The sequence below is a fragment of the Hibiscus syriacus genome, unplaced genomic scaffold (assembly GCF_006381635.1).
Source record: "Hibiscus syriacus cultivar Baekdansim isolate YM2019G1 unplaced genomic scaffold, ASM638163v2 tig00018093_pilon, whole genome shotgun sequence".
NCBI classification, from domain to species: Eukaryota; Viridiplantae; Streptophyta; class Magnoliopsida; order Malvales; family Malvaceae; genus Hibiscus; species Hibiscus syriacus.
Window position 1 is genome coordinate 401,427 of NW_024062429.1, and position 13,968 is coordinate 415,394.

At 34.9% G+C, this 13,968-nt stretch overlaps 2 protein-coding genes and 1 pseudogene across 2 annotated transcripts; 1 reads left to right on the plus strand and 2 right to left on the minus strand.

Moving 5' to 3' along the window:
• Nucleotides 1-2,736: 2,736 nt before the first annotated feature.
• On the plus strand, nucleotides 2,737-6,909 carry LOC120209131 (polyadenylate-binding protein RBP47B'-like). Its single transcript, XM_039208197.1, has 8 exons — nucleotides 2,737-2,889; nucleotides 3,442-3,925; nucleotides 4,757-4,830; nucleotides 4,901-5,031; nucleotides 5,361-5,457; nucleotides 5,805-5,954; nucleotides 6,371-6,471; nucleotides 6,559-6,909. The coding sequence occupies exons 1-8, from the start codon at nucleotides 2,767-2,769 to the stop codon at nucleotides 6,647-6,649; spliced, it is 1,251 nt and encodes a 416-aa protein (XP_039064128.1). The 5' UTR covers nucleotides 2,737-2,766; the 3' UTR covers nucleotides 6,650-6,909.
• A 452-nt stretch (nucleotides 6,910-7,361) lies between these two features.
• Nucleotides 7,362-9,413, minus strand: LOC120209136 (origin of replication complex subunit 1B-like). Its single transcript, XM_039208202.1, has 7 exons — nucleotides 9,153-9,413; nucleotides 8,939-9,050; nucleotides 8,567-8,637; nucleotides 8,318-8,413; nucleotides 8,150-8,226; nucleotides 7,797-7,880; nucleotides 7,362-7,568 (listed from the first exon to the last, which is right to left on the minus strand). Exons 1-7 carry the CDS (start codon nucleotides 9,300-9,302, stop codon nucleotides 7,505-7,507), a joined length of 654 nt encoding a protein of 217 aa, XP_039064133.1. The 5' UTR covers nucleotides 9,303-9,413; the 3' UTR covers nucleotides 7,362-7,504.
• Nucleotides 9,414-9,504: 91 nt separating this feature from the next.
• On the minus strand, nucleotides 9,505-13,813 carry LOC120209137 (annotated as a pseudogene).
• Between the last annotated feature and the right edge of the window lie 155 nt (nucleotides 13,814-13,968).

Here is a 13,968-nt window from a genome sequence, read left to right on the forward strand (position 1 = left end):
CGTAACTCAAATTGGATCAAGCCATGACAGGCCGTTAATTTTGGTCATTAAGTGACACGTGTCACAACCTGGTAATTTTAAAAAAAAATATTTAAAATTTAAAAATTTAAATTATATATATATATATATATATATATATATTTTAAAAAGAAAAACGCAAATTTGAAATAAATCCAAAACTTTGAAAACCTTCGTTTCAACCCCTAAACCCACGCCGACCGTCGCCTTTTGTCTTCGACAAATCTCCAACCGACCTCCCATCCCCTTGACGACCAAAACCCCCATGAAATCGTGACCGATCGACAGTCGATTAGCCGTCAAAATCGCGTGGGATAACGATTTTCATCCTAGGGTTCGTGGAGTATAAAACGTTGATTCATCATCGATCGACCGTTGATTGGACACAATTTTATGGGGGTTTTGGTCACCGAAGGGAGGGGAAGTCGGTTGGAGCTTTGCCGACAACAAAAGGCAGCGGCTGACTTGGGTTTAGGGGGTTGAAATGAAGGTTTTCAAAGTGTTGGGTTTATTTCAAAATTTATGTTTTCTTTTTAATATATATATATATATATATTAATTTTAAATAAATTTTTTAAAATTATCATATTGTGACACGTGTCACTTAACGGGAAAATTAACGCCGTTGACGGCCCAGACACCTAAATGAGTAACGAAATCAAACATTAGGCATCAAACTGGAACGAAATAAACGTTAGTTACTAAACTAGAACTAAAATCATACATTGGACACCTTTTGTATATTTAAACCTAATTTTTATTATTGAATAATTTTGTGATTGAGGCTAAGGACTGCACACGGATATTGTTGTCGTCTGGCGTGATTTGTATTTTTGTCTTTGCTAACATGTGTTTTCGACATATACTACGTGCATTGTTCTTTCTTTTTTTAAAAAGTTCGAATATTCTATCTCAATATTAACTTATATATATTTTTTATTTTGGCCCCATTTATTTTCATTTCTCTCATTAATGCCCTTTGCTATGGAAAGTTGATATCACCTGCCCAGCCCATGCAATGTTGTTTGTAGTTATAGATGATTTTGCTCATTTTCTAAAAGTACAATAAATATCGCTTTTACTGAGATCGCCTATATATAGAGATAATTTTAACAAATACGGTAAAAAATTACACAATTTCTCAAATAATTTTTAAACAAGGCTATTTCCCTTATTTTTTAAAAATATTTTTTTGCCTTAACGTGGTATATATTATGTGAAGGTTTGAGTTTAGATGAATTTTAATTAAAAGTTTCATTATAGATTATGTCAAGCTAGATTATTATAATTTAAATATATTTCGATGAATTGGGGAAAACACGTTATAAAGTTTTGTAAAAATATTTAAAAATTTAATTAAGATGTAAGACTAAGTTATCAATTTACCTAAGTGGTTAAAGGAATCGTTGTTGTTCTTAAAGGTTACAAATTCGAGTATCAACGACTGCAGTAATAAAAAAGTTATGTAAAAATATTTAAAAAATTCAATTAAGATGTAAGGCTAAGTAGAGATTACGTTAAATAAATAAATTTGGTTCATTAACTATCTTTGTCGAGAATTTTAACATAAATCCCCACTTACTCGGTCCTCAATAAGCTTTTTCCACAAAGTTATCTCTATAAGACTTTAATGAAGAAATGGGCCAAAAAGCAGACAACAAATCACACAATTTTGACTCGTAAAATGTTATCTGATATAAATTTCATTTCATTCGATTTAAAAGAAAATATAATGTAGTTTATTTGATAAAAAATAAATTAAGAGAAAAATAAGATCTATAACGAATGCAGATTGCAGATGTTTTGGAGTCGTAGTTCAACATCGATTTGGTGGGGTACGAGGCGGGTCTCGTGACATGATACAATTTAATTCAGAGGATCATGACAATACGATTTGGAGTGCTACTTGAGATATTCCAAAATTTCAGAGTCTTAAATTATTTTTTTAAATTTTCTTTTGAAAGAGTCAATTTGATCTAACTAAAGTTTTTTAAAATATCAAGACTTTATGAGAAATTTCAAAAATTTTGAGAAGTTGATCAAAAATATTCAAAAGTTATGAAACGTGATAAGAATTTTATAATTCTATTTAAAAAAAGGGTAAACTACGCATTTAATATCTAAACTATTAGTTTTGACAAACTTTTGTTTTTTTTTTCAAAACTATACCTAACACATTTAATAACTATACTATTAGTTTTGGTCCATTTTAGTACCTAAACTTTTATTTTTTTCAAAACCATATCTAACGCTTAGTTTTTGTTTCATTTTAGTATCCACCATTAAAAACTTAACACTTTTGGTTCCTAAACTATCAGTTTTAGTACCTAAACTTTCAATTTTTCAAAACTTAATGTTAAATTTTGAACATGTACTAAATGAAACAAAAATTAACCTTTATGAATGATTTTGAAAAACTGAAAGTTTAGATACTAAAACAGACTAAAAATGATACTTTAGGTGCTAAATGCATAATTTACGCTAAAAATTATAATTTTTAAGGGACCAAATTAAAAATATTTAATTTTTAAGGACTAAATATTATTTTTCGCAAAAAATTGGGGGCAAATTGTGTATTAAGCCTTTTTTCCCTGATGCAATCCAACCCGACCTGTGAATGCCTCAATCGTGAGGCCAGCCCAAGCATTTGTTTTCCTTGTTAAAACAAAATTGATGGTTGATTTGTGGAATTCGAAATAAAATAAATCAGAATCTATAGAAAAAGAATTTCTTCAAAGACCGGCGATCATGGCAGCAGCACACCACCACCATCCGGCAACGCTGGAAGAAGTCCGTACGCTTTGGATAGGGGACCTTCAGTTTTGGGTCGACGAGTCTTATCTCAACTCTTGCTTTGCTCATACTGGCGAGGTTCCCCGCTCTCTCTCTCTTTGAATATATGCACAAAATTTTAATGTATTCCTCCAAAGTATTTCTGGATTTATGTTCTTTTGGGTATTTGAATGGATTTTGGTTGTTCTTCGTTGCTTAATTTGATTTGATGACTGTAGTTCGTTGCGGGAACTTCTCTGGGCTGCCTTTTTTTTTGTAATTTTGAATTAACATGATGTAAGGTACGCATGGATGTTCATGTTGGTGAAGTATTAAGTTATGTTATTTGAATTGAATTTCACGTCGTTTTAATGGAGAATTTATAATTTGAAAGAATATCGCATCAAAAATCGATCTCTTTGGTGAATTCTGTAAAATTACTATAAAACCAGTGGGGGCAATAGTATGTGAATGCTCAGGTGATTTTCTGAGCACTGATTATGAACATCAACATTCCTTTGGTAAATTTTGTGTTGAGATAGTATGAGATTTTATCATATGCTAAAGTTTCATAATGTACTTCATTTTAAAAAAAAAGAAAACTAGGATGTTATTTGATGTTTCCTGACCCAATATTTCTGCTCTTTGCAGCTAGTCTCTATAAAAATCATACGCAACAAGATCACTGGCCTTCCCGAGGGTTATGGATTTGTGGAGTTTGTTTCTCATGCCGCAGCGGAAAGGATTCTGCAGACTTACAATGGGATGCCGATGCCTGGAACTGAACAAATGTTCAGGTTGAATTGGGCTTCATTTGGCGCTGGAGAAAGACTTAATGATCCTGGCCCTGAGCATTCTATTTTTGTAGGGGATTTGGCACCTGATGTTACGGATTATCTATTGCAAGAGACCTTTCGAGCTCACTATCCATCTGTTAGAGGTGCCAAAGTTGTCACTGACCCAAATACCGGACGCTCCAAGGGATATGGATTTGTTAAATTTTCGGATGAGAATGAGAGAAATCGTTCTATGACCGAAATGAATGGTGTCTATTGCTCAACTAGAGTCATGCGCATTAGTGCTGCAACACCAAAGAAGAACACTGGTTTCCAGCAGCCATATGCTGTAGCAAAAGGTCTTATTCCGTTCCTTAACTTTGGCCTAAAGAAAACCCTGGCCAGATCAATTTTTCATTTTATGTCCTACAAAATCATGTTGTGCTTACTTAGTTGTGTTTTATCCGTTGCCCTCATGTGGCTGCCCTTTACTATCCATCGTTACCATTTTGAATACAAAGGTGCACTGCTGAAAAGAGACGTAACTTGATAAATTTAGAATTGACTTATAAGCATTCATATTAAAATATAAGATGTAGTCCTTTTTCTAAGGTGGTTTAATGAAGAAATAAAAGAAAGAAATTAATATTATTTCGAACACCTTGTAATCACACCCCTGATTTGTTGCGTTGTAATATTGTCTGACCATATTTCTATTCCTCAAATGTTTTTATCAATAAAATAAACATCTTGTTTAGAATTATTGTGCAACTTGGTTGCTGGTTCCATGGCGTTTTAAGTTTATTTATTCATATTATCGTTGTTTGTTAGCTTAGTCGAGATGTGAACATGATGTATGTCAACATGCATACCTGTTTGCTATATTGCTATGACTTTGTTTTTCTTGAAGTACCTGTGTCAGATGGGCACCATAGAGATATGGCCCTGCAGATGCATGAAACTTTGAATAAATTGAACGTACCCGTGTTGACACATATCCAACACACTCCCACGTTTGACTAATATAGTTGAGGTGGGTGGGCTAGGAACTCCAGTAACCGTGCCTATATCTGCAAGTAATTGCTCTGTGGTACTATATCTAGTTAACAAATTAGATACATATCAAATAGGCACAAGCATATCTGAAGGTAACGAATTCTACACTGCACTTACCCATGGTTTTTTTGCAGCTGTATATCCAGCTATGGTTTACCCAACAACTGTGCCGGTGCTTCCTCCAGATAATGACAATACAAATACTACTGTAAGTGAGGCACACACAAGTTGTTTCAGATTATTACTTTCTCATTGACTAACTATACTTTCTTTTGTAGATTTTTGTTGGCAACTTGGATCCAAATGTCACAGAAGAGGAGTTGAAGCAATTCTTCTTGCCATTAGGAGAAATTGTGTTTGTCAAGATCCCTGCCACCAAGGGATGCGGTTATGTACAGTTTGCAAACAGGTAAAGATAAAGTGAACTGTGATTATACTAGTAACTTCTGGAAGTGTTCTCCGCATGGTAGTTTTTAAGGGTGGATGTCCATGTTCATTCAATTGTTTGTGAGCTAGATTTTAGTTCATGAACCCTTCATCTTTTTGAGTTCTTATGTTCCCCTTATACAAGAGTTGCATAAAAATTAATGGAGGAAGACAAATGAATTAGCAGTATAAACTAGTCATTTGCCACTGCTTTCCTCTTTTCGTTGTTTTTATGTGAGTCAATTGTTTTAATTGACTTTGGTTTATCTGATCTAATGCCAAAAGACTTTTAACATTCTATCTTTTCTGCAGAAATTCTGCTGAAGAAGCTATACGGAGGATGCAGGGCCAAGTGATTGGTCAACAAGTTGTCCAAATTTCTTGGGGTAGGATCCCTACAGCAAATCAGGTGATATTTCTCATATATCTAAGTCACACTCCGATGGAATTATATTTCTAAATGATTTTAGCATTTTCAGGCTCCATAGCATCAATTTTGTTTTGAAATAAAAAGGGAACGAAAAGCTGTTGTATTTTTTTTGTAAAAGGAAAAGGATGAAATAGATAGTTGATGAATTCATATAGTAAAAGCTCAGTTGTTTTCTCTCTCTCTCTCACACATAATATTTGTGAGAACTGTCATTTTCCCTGTGGATGTAGATTTAGATAACTGTAGTGTTTGTGGATTGTGGTGAACCTTCTTTTGTAGTTAGTTAATTTATTTTGCTTAACGGTTTTTGGCATTACTTATTTTAGGACCTACCAGGTAGCTGGGGCACACAAACCGATCCTAATCAATGGAGCGCTTATTATGGTTACGGACAAGGCTACGATGCTTATTCCTATGGGGCTACCCAGGATTCCTCCCTCTATGCATATGCTGGCTATGCACAATATCCTCAACAGGTTAGAGATTCTAGACATATTTGCATTAGTATTGCATCTAAAATTACTATCGTTATTGTTGTCTCGTTTGTACAGATATTTAGAAATAATTTTGCTCTGTAGGTTACTAGTAATATTTGTTATTTGACCATGTAGGTAATAGCAATAGGAACAAGCATACTGCTTTTTTTTTTTTGGTAATACAGTATCATTTAAGGTTCTTTATTAAAAATCAAGAGAACCTTTCCCCATTTACATTACTGATTTCTGAAAATCCCGCATATCACTATGTACCTGCCGACAAGACTGGAGTATTAATGTTAATTGCAGTTAATGATCAGACGAGTAATTTTCTTTAGCATGGCTAATAAAGAATGCAGTTAGAAATGTTACTGTAGTTTGAATGAAGCCTCAGTTCTCCTAGAATTGATTTCCAGGTTGAAGGTTCTCAAGACATGGCAGCTATGGCAGGCACTGTCCCACCTGTAGAACAAAGGGAGGAACCATATGATCCGTTAGCGACACCTGATGTTGATAAGTAAAGTTTCTTTCCCCCTGTTCTGTAATAAAACAAGGGGTTAATTATTTCCTGGATTACTAATTCAAGTCTGATTGTTATTGCTAGGTTAAATGCCACCTACCTCTCTGTTCATGGAAGTGCCATATTAGGCCGACCCTTATGGCAAAGAACCTCCTCCATTACACCGCAAGCTTGATCCCCAACTTTCCCTTCTCTTATTTGTGGCGATCACCATAATTTTACGCTGTTATGTCCGAAATCATCATTCTCGGACTTAGTTGTCGAATTCTACCCACAAGGATTTCTAAAGCCTGATGATTTCTGCATACATTTGACAATGTTGTAGCGCTCTTAGGACAAAATACTAACTCAGAATTAATTGTAGCTTTGTTTTGAGTCAATTCATAAGCTAATCTATACATGGATACTGGGAAAAAAGAGGGGTGAGACTGAATTGAAAGTTAAGCTGGCTGGCTATATGTTATTTTCTTGTTTAATGGATAAGCTAATGGATATTGGGAAAAGAGACGTTCGAGGCTGAATTGAAAGTTAAGCTGGCTGGCTATAAGTTATTTTCTTGTTTATAACTAAATAATTTGATTTTTTTAAAAATAATATTATAAATATATTATATAATTTCAAAAGATATTTGATTTATTAAATAAAATTATAAATTTGTGGCAAAAACATAAATATATATATCATATACAACTAGGGTTGAATCAGTTTGACTTGATTAATATTATAATATTATAGATCCGACTCAAAATTTCAAATGACGAACTGATACTCAATCCTATTTATAGAGAACATTGCTACTTGCAAGTAAATGATAATAATTATTATAAACCGCGAAATAGCTGACCAAATAATATAATGAAATTAAAATAGTTTTAGATCATATAGGCATTAATGTTTCAAAAAGAACTCCCACATTAAGAGCATAATGTTCATAGTGGAACAACCTACTCTTCGAAAGATTGAAATTACAACATGGCTGAGATTGAAATACAGATAAATTAAGAAATGAATGTAATAAGGCTTCAATTGATCATAAATACTCGGCCAACCATGGCAGATCCTTGCTATCTTTCAGTGCAAAAGCAACATCATCACTGTCACACAACAAAAATGAATTGGGTTTAGATGACAGCCTTCCTATTTGGTTATGCAATATCAGTCAACTTTCCCATAAACCAACCAACAAAAAGTTGAAGCATCGTCAAGACGGGAACGGTAATGCTGTGATTTGCAGGTTCTTCAAATTGTAGAGAATTTCATAATATTTTTCATCAAGATCAAATACCCTAGTTGCTTTTCACTGAGTTTGCCAGAGAACTAACCTGGGGAAATTGAGCTGCAGCTTCTGCAACCTGTGTCTATCTCCTGGTTCACACAGAATAATTCTGCATTCTCCGAGCTGGCAGCTGCCACAAAAAATGAACCAAATGTAAGCTTTTTCAGCACCCACTAAGCCATCTACTACCCAAGGTTAATATAAACTCCAGTTGGTAGGTAATGAAAGCAAACGGAATAATTTCATCTTGGTATTTCCTTAACTATTGGGGATTGGGGATTAAAACAGGCACTGATCGGGGTCCATATCAAGTGCAGCTAACTATGAACTTCGATGGTAACATCAACCTTTCTAGACAAAACTGTAAAATACCATGACAAGTCAATAAAAGATGCTTACCCAACTTTCAGAAGTGTGTCCCAACCAGGAAATGCCTCTTCATTGCTTGTGCAGAGACATGAAACAGTCATTGCCAGCTGCAACATGGAAAAAAAATCTTGTAACCGTTAATGACTAAGAACAGTGACAGAGCATCAAAAGAGAACACCAATACATTAAAAAAAATACCTTTTCAAATGTTGTTTCCCCCATCCCTGTCTTATAGAGTTCATACACCATTGCAGTTAAGAAGATTTTGCTCAGTTTGGAACAATTTTTCATTACCTGCAAAAAAGAAGTTATTTCTTAATGTTCAAATATAACCTCACCATACATCATTACAGAAACATAGCCAATCAACTGCCTTGCAAGTGGACAAGAAACAAAAAAAGATAACTAAAATTTTATTAAGCAGCTGTACAAGTAACTCCAACTTACTTGGATGTGAGGTACCTGGAACATTTCCTGAATGGCCGCATCAACATCAGCCATAGTAACAATTTCTTTCCCTGGAGAATGATAATACATATATTCATATTATTGATCAGAACCACTGTGAGAAAGCTAAGGGATCTAGAAGAAAAGTTGCGCAGTTGAAAAAGCAGCAGAGTATGCTAACAAAAAGTAGAAAAAATCATTGAAAAATCAATATTTTCAGATGCTATTGTATGATTCTATCAATATTTTCATATGCTATTGTATGATTTTTCATATGATGAATACTCATGTCCATAGGCATGGTTAATAAGTATCCAACATCACAGCAATGGCTTTACGTTACAGTTCTAGTCCTTCTAGAAAGCTTATTACCTTTAGAAGAATTCACAGTTGACATTTGAGTCTTCACATGATAATATGCTATTTCTGCTGCTCGTCTGCATATCTCTAAAGCACGGTGTGCATCCCCTGAAATAGAAGCTACCTGAAACATGCATATATAAACTTTAACATCAAGTTTGCACTAGTACAATAGTATAAAAAGGTAAGAGAACTTTTAAATGAAGCAACCAGTATGAGGACTAACCTTTCTTGAAGCAAATTCTACCGCTGGCTTTTCAAACACATCAAGTCCTTTCAAACGACTTGATATGATTTCCTGTAGCTGCTGATAATTGTAGGGACCAAAACAAAGTCTTTGAATCCAAGCCCTATATGCTGTATTCTTTCTTTTCATTTTTTTCCGGTATGTAAACCTTCAGTATGAATCCACCATAATCTTCAAATTAGTGGAGGCTAGCTACGATTTATAATCAAGATATGAAATGAGTTACCAGGGATCTCTTACCCCGTTCTAACCAAAAACGAGAATGCACACTCATAATGATACAAAGTAAAAAAATAGAGTATTACATGATCCTCCTTGGACTGTTTTCTGAAAATTGAGAACTTCTGATTAAATCCATAATATTAGTAACATGGTTTGTCAAGAAATCATTGACAAAGTACCTGTTCCGTGATGCAAGCCATGGCCTCAATGACGAGAGCAACGACATCAGACCGACGGATGGCACAGAATGCTCTGTTCACTGATAAAGCCTCAGTGGTACTACCTGATGAAGCTACAGATGCCCTTCTTCTGGTTCCAGCAGTATCAATAAGCCGGAACTTCTGCAAAATGATAACCCAGGTATTAAGCTTCCAAAAGCAACTGGAATGCAAAGCAAACAGAGCTCAGAACGTTATGTTCTATTTTTGGCTCTTTCTTTATCACTGGTTCGTTCAAGCACAAAAAGTTTAATCTCCCACTCAAGGAATCGGAATCAAGACACATAGGCTATCAGGTATAATATAGGTATTTCTGAACTGAACAAACCTGGCCATCAGGTCCAATAAATTCTGTATCAATTGCATCACGAGTGGTTCCACTGATAGGGCTCACAATTGTTTTATCCTCACCAACCAAAGCATTTAGAATGCTGCTTTTACCAACATTTGGTTGACCAACAATCACAATAGAGGGGACATAATTTTCTTCCTCATCCATAATTTCTACATCCTACAATGCAATCAAGAAGTCACGTGCTTAGCAGAGAAAGCAAATAAGATCATTTAGAAAAGTAATAAGAACAGATTCACAAAGGAAAAGGAAAAGTTGAAGACAAGAAGTTATATAATTTTTTTAACAAAGAAAAACCATAAAGACAAATTACCTCAATACTTTTAAGCCCTGAACAAACAAGATCAAGAAATTCCCCCGTTCCAGTCCCAGATAAAGCAGAAATAGGAATTGGAGAGAACCAGGTTTTGCAGTTGAACAAATTAATCCAAAGTCAGACAGAAGGGTAATAAAAGAACTTTCCTAGGTCTACTCAAGAAAAAAATAGATAACCGGAAATAACAAACACCCTCGACATAAAAAGCACAAACGATAGCAGACTTTTTTTCCCAAGGTGGTAAAGTAGAAAAGAAAAAGAGAAATGGGAAGTGGAAAGAGGTATCAAGAGAGAAATAAAAAAAACATAGAGAAAGCTAATCCATTAACATCCGAGCTAAGTTCTAATGCCATCCAAACCATAAGCTACTTTGTCAATAACTCAAGGCATAGCGCATTGAGTACTAAAAAACAAAAATTCTCAGAGAAACAGAACTTGAGAATTACCCCAATGACCAAAACTCTGATGCTTGCATGACTCCTTTCCGTGCAGATTCACACTTATTCACTGCAAGCACAACATATTTATTCGAGTAGCTCTTTCGAAGCCAGCCTGCAATCTCCACATCAGCTGCTGTTAGACCAGCCTGTTCAATATCATACAGACAACAATTTGGCAAGTTGATAACTCTCCAAAAGATATAGAAGAATATACAGTTCGTTTCATGAAGCCAAATTAGATTTCCATCAAGATAAAGTACTAGAAAGGGAGATCAACCCTTCAACAAGTTATGCAGATTACCCCATGCATAATTCTCACCTGATCCCATCAACTAAAATCTCAGCTTTCACAGCTTTAAACCGGATTCATAAAACACCAAGAACTGGCTGAGAGAACTCAAATTTTCCAATTGCATTCCTAATGCCTAAACTTACCTTACATCTCAACATCTCATGCCATGCTGATGCATAAATATCCTAGATTTTGATTCCTAAGTTTTCCCCTTCTAAGAGCATCTAATACTAACATACAGGCAACCAACTCCCAAGACCATATGTTCATAATTTCTTTAAATTTTAATTTTAACTTAATGTCAGTGTTGTCAAAGGCACTCAGGTCAATGCTTAGCACCTTCCTCGCCTAGGTAGAAGAGGTTGAGCAACCATCTTTAATTTTTTTTTTTATGTTTTGCAAATATACTTATATACATATATAATATAAATAAAAAAAAGTGTTGTCAAAGGCACTCAAGGCAACAACCTAATTCAACTCAATTGTTCATTGATTGTCTAGTCTAATTTTAAAACATTTGCTAATTAACTATTTAGCCACTCAATTACTCCAACAACCAGTAATTTCCTTTTTTTGAAAATCAACCTATAATGTTAATTCAATGGTTAGTGCATTTATTACTTCAATAGATTGCAACTTTAAGTAGACTAAGTAGACTTAAGAATAAAATATTATCATTCCTGTTTCTATTTAACTTAAAGTGATCCTATTTTTCTTTTTTTTGGATAAATCCTAAATCAATCAAACATCATATGAACAAGGTGATTCATATGTGCTAGATCTTTTCTCAACTTCGTATAAATGTATCAAAGTTTCAAAAGAAAACAATGACGGCCAACGAAAGAAGACCGAAGTATACCTGCCCATCCACAAGGAATATAATGACAGATGCTTCTTCAACAGCAGCAGTAGCTTGCCGTTCAATCATAGATGGTATCCTTGCAACAGCTGCCTCCCTGGAGCGTAACGAAATCCCATCCATACCAAATTACCAATAGTTGTTGAAATAGCCAAGTCTTCCATTAAGTTAGCCTGTGACTTTGACACATTTAGAACCCCTCCGGTACCAACCACTACAAATTCGTGATCTCCCCAGAACAATCTACCATACAATCGGTCCCGGGTAACCCCAGGTTCATCCACCACAATGGCCCTGTTTCCCTGTAACAAAATCCATGAAAGAGTTTGACATCATTGGCAATCTGATACACCTAGTTACATGGCGAATTAAAGACAATATTAGTGGACTATACCCCCACAAGGCGATTAAATAATGCTGATTTACCAACATTTGGCCTTCCAACTATTGTAACTTTTGGAAGAAGATGTCAGGAATCTGCAAAAGGATTTTAAATTTTCAGTAGTGATGATAAAACTTTAGTATATCATTATAAGAAGAATCCCCAGATTACATCATAAAAGATAATAATTGAACTAAATCATGACGCAAAAGCTCATATGTCCACAGACTCAACTTTTCAATGTGCTTCCGCCAGTTATTGATCCCATTTTCTAATATTTTAAGCTACAGCATCATGTATCTTTCAAGAATATGAAGCTGGAATAATGCACATAAATAATACAGAGCAGCTAAAAACAGCCATGAAACATCCTGTCTAGCAAAAACAATTAAAGACACATGACTAATACAACAATTTGATTTCCAGTAATATTAAAACAGAAACAAAACAATAAATTTCTTGCACCAGTATTCAGGCCTTGACATTATGTATAGCATCATCAAGTAGAGTCCCGACCTAGAACATGTTGCCAGTCTGCTGATTTTTTTCTCTTAACAACTGAATTTCCAAAAACTAACTTTAAAACGGTTCATCAATTAGAAAGGAACAAGCAACCCAAAGTGACAAAATAGAAAGAAAAAGGGAAATGAAGCAAAATGATTGAAGTAATTCACTTTTGCAAGCTACAACTACAAAATTGGTTTCATTTTCAACAAATCAGCTGCAATAGCTAAGAGGTTTAAAGTTAACTTCTTGAGGAAAACTATTTAGCACAATTATGAGCATAATTAGGAGACTACAAAGATTTAAGATAGTAAGCTTTACTTACAGTTTTAGTTGCAGTTTTAAGTCTCTTCTGCTTTCCACTAAACCCCTTAAGATCATCCATCTCTTCCACTGCGGGAAAAAAATAGATAATATAGCTTCGGGAAGAATTAAAATTAACAGAAAATCGAACACAAATATTTGGGAACAGCTGTATAATTTAACTATCGACTTGTTCTTAACCAAATATAAAACCTTACTTTTAGCAACATTAAGAAAATTCTAAAATAATATTAATAAATAAAGGTAAATGAGAAAGAAAAAAGGAGTAAAATGATCGGAAATTTACCAATGGTTAACTGGCGAGACAAGGAAGTGGAATATCGACGAACGGCTTCCTTGGCTTTGGATTCAAGAGCTTCCACGTCCAAATCATCGCCCTCATAAAATTCATCTTCTTCCTCCTCCTCCTCCTCCCCCTAGCCCCTCCGCCGCCGCCGTATCCATCGCTGTTTCTTCTTCCTCGTCGAGAAAATCTAGGAATTGGTCGGGTTGAGGAGAGGGGGAAGGGGCGGAGGTGCAGCGGCATAGATGGGGGGAAGGGGCAGAGGAAAGTAGCAACGGAGGAGATAAACTATTAGAACGAATGGGGTGAAGAGGACGGGAGGAGAATCTGGAAATAGGAGGAAGAAGAATTAGAGTTTTAGCTAAGGAGAGGATTTGGGCACTACAAAAACACGACATTTTTTTAAAAATTTTCTCTTCTTCCTTTCAAGCTGTTTCAGTATTGAGGAAGGATATAGGGGTGGGAGGTTTTGGCGGTTGACAGCGGTTTATCCTGTTGAATCTGGTCGGGCTCTGGGTTTTGGTTTTCAAAGTGGTTAAATTTTTTCATAGTCCTTTTACTATACATCAATTTGATATTTGCTCTTTATATTTAAATCTGGAA

What these genes read in the sequence shown, in the direction of transcription:
- LOC120209131 (XM_039208197.1), top strand. Translation starts at nt 2,767, where the DNA reads ATGGCAGCAGCACACCACCACCATCCGGCAACGCTGGAAGAAGTCCGT. An exon ending in GCTTTGCTCATACTGGCGAG is followed by an intron (nt 2,890 to 3,441) that starts GTTCCCCGCTCT and finishes TGCTCTTTGCAG; the next exon opens with CTAGTCTCTATAAAAATCAT. An exon ending in GCCATATGCTGTAGCAAAAG is followed by an intron (nt 3,926 to 4,756) that starts GTCTTATTCCGT and finishes GTTTTTTTGCAG; the next exon opens with CTGTATATCCAGCTATGGTT.
- LOC120209136 (XM_039208202.1), bottom strand. Translation starts at nt 9,302, where the DNA reads ATGAAAAGAAAGAATACAGCATATAGGGCTTGGATTCAAAGACTTTGT. An exon ending in GGGAAACAACATTTGAAAAG is followed by an intron (nt 8,227 to 8,317) that starts GTATTTTTTTTA and finishes TCCATGTTGCAG; the next exon opens with CTGGCAATGACTGTTTCATG. An exon ending in GACACACTTCTGAAAGTTGG is followed by an intron (nt 7,881 to 8,149) that starts GTAAGCATCTTT and finishes TTTTTGTGGCAG; the next exon opens with CTGCCAGCTCGGAGAATGCA.